The sequence below is a fragment of the Nanorana parkeri genome, unplaced genomic scaffold (genome assembly GCF_000935625.1).
Source record: "Nanorana parkeri isolate BGI_ZX_2015 unplaced genomic scaffold, ASM93562v1 scaffold648, whole genome shotgun sequence".
NCBI classification, from domain to species: domain Eukaryota; kingdom Metazoa; phylum Chordata; class Amphibia; order Anura; family Dicroglossidae; genus Nanorana; species Nanorana parkeri.
The window spans coordinates 908,247-909,410 of record NW_017306916.1 but is presented as its reverse complement, the minus strand read 5'-3'; the positions used below and the strand labels follow the sequence as shown (position 1 = coordinate 909,410).

Here is a 1,164-nt window from a genome sequence, read left to right as displayed (position 1 = left end):
GATGTTTGGGGGTCACGGATGTTTGGGGGTCACGGATGTTTGGGGGTCACGGATGTTTGGGGGGTGCTTTGCTGGCGCTGGATGTCCTGACTGTGTGCACGGCATTATGAAATCTGAAGACGACCAAAGAATTGTGGGGGGCAATGTAGGGCCCGGTGTCAGGAAGTTGGGTCCCCCGTCAGAGGTCAGAGGTCATACAGCAGGACAATGACCCCCAGAAATGGAGAGTTCTGGACGGCCGGCAATGAGGCCAGACCCGAATCCCACCGAGCTCCTGTGGAGGGAAAAGGAATCTTCCAATCTGAGAGACGGAAGAAGAGTGACCCCCGAATTCCTGGAGAGGAGACTCACTGATGGTGACAGGAAGCCATTCATCCCGGGGGCCGGGCTACCGAATATTCATGGAGGGTGCCGATCGTGGTGTCCGTTGTCGGGGGGTTGCGGGGGAGGGGTCAGATTTGGCTTTTCGTGTCACCAATACAAAGATATAAACATGAGAATCCGAAACTTTTGTCATTGGAGCAATTGTCTGCGCGGAGGGGGGAGGGGCCATGACTGTATATATAATGCCCGGGCAGGGGCATCTATAATATAAACCGGAGCCGTCACCGATGGCAACCAATCAGCTTCCATCTTCAGTTTGTTTATCTAAGTGGGATGAGGATGGGGATGATCTGAGGATGGGGATGATCTGAGGATGGAAGGAGATGTGGGGATGAGGATGAGCGGGGTGATCTGAGGATGGGGATGATCTGAGGATGGAAGGAGATGTGGGGATGAGGATGGGGATGATCTGAGGATGGGGATGATCTGAGGATGGAAGGAGATGTGGGGATGAGGATGGGGATGATCTGAGGATGGGGATGATCTGAGGATGGAAGGAGATGTGGGGATGAGGATGAGCGGGGTGATCTGAGGATGGGGATGATCTGAGGATGGAAGGAGATGTGGGGATGAGGATGAGCGGGGTGATCTGAGGATGGGGGTGATCTGAGGATGGGAGGAGATCTGGGGATGAGGAGGATCGGGGTGATCTGAGGATGATGATGACTCACTGTGGTGTCCGGTGACCCGCCGGGTGTGTCGGGCGATGCTCGGACTCCTCAGGATCGCTCTACCGACAGATTTCAGAGCGTCCATACTACACAGCACACGGGGAGACGC

General features: G+C 55.2%; 1 protein-coding gene across 1 annotated transcript in view; it reads right to left on the bottom strand.

Annotated features, from left to right (window-relative positions):
* LOC108792490 (low density lipoprotein receptor adapter protein 1-B-like) overlaps positions 1-1,164 on the bottom strand; it is a 7,082-nt gene extending 5,918 nt beyond the window's left edge. The window contains exon 1 of the mRNA XM_018563282.1: positions 1,056-1,164. Within this exon, the coding sequence (XP_018418784.1) occupies positions 1,056-1,140 (85 nt within the window). The 5' untranslated portion in view covers positions 1,141-1,164. The remainder of the gene's footprint in view (positions 1-1,055) is intronic.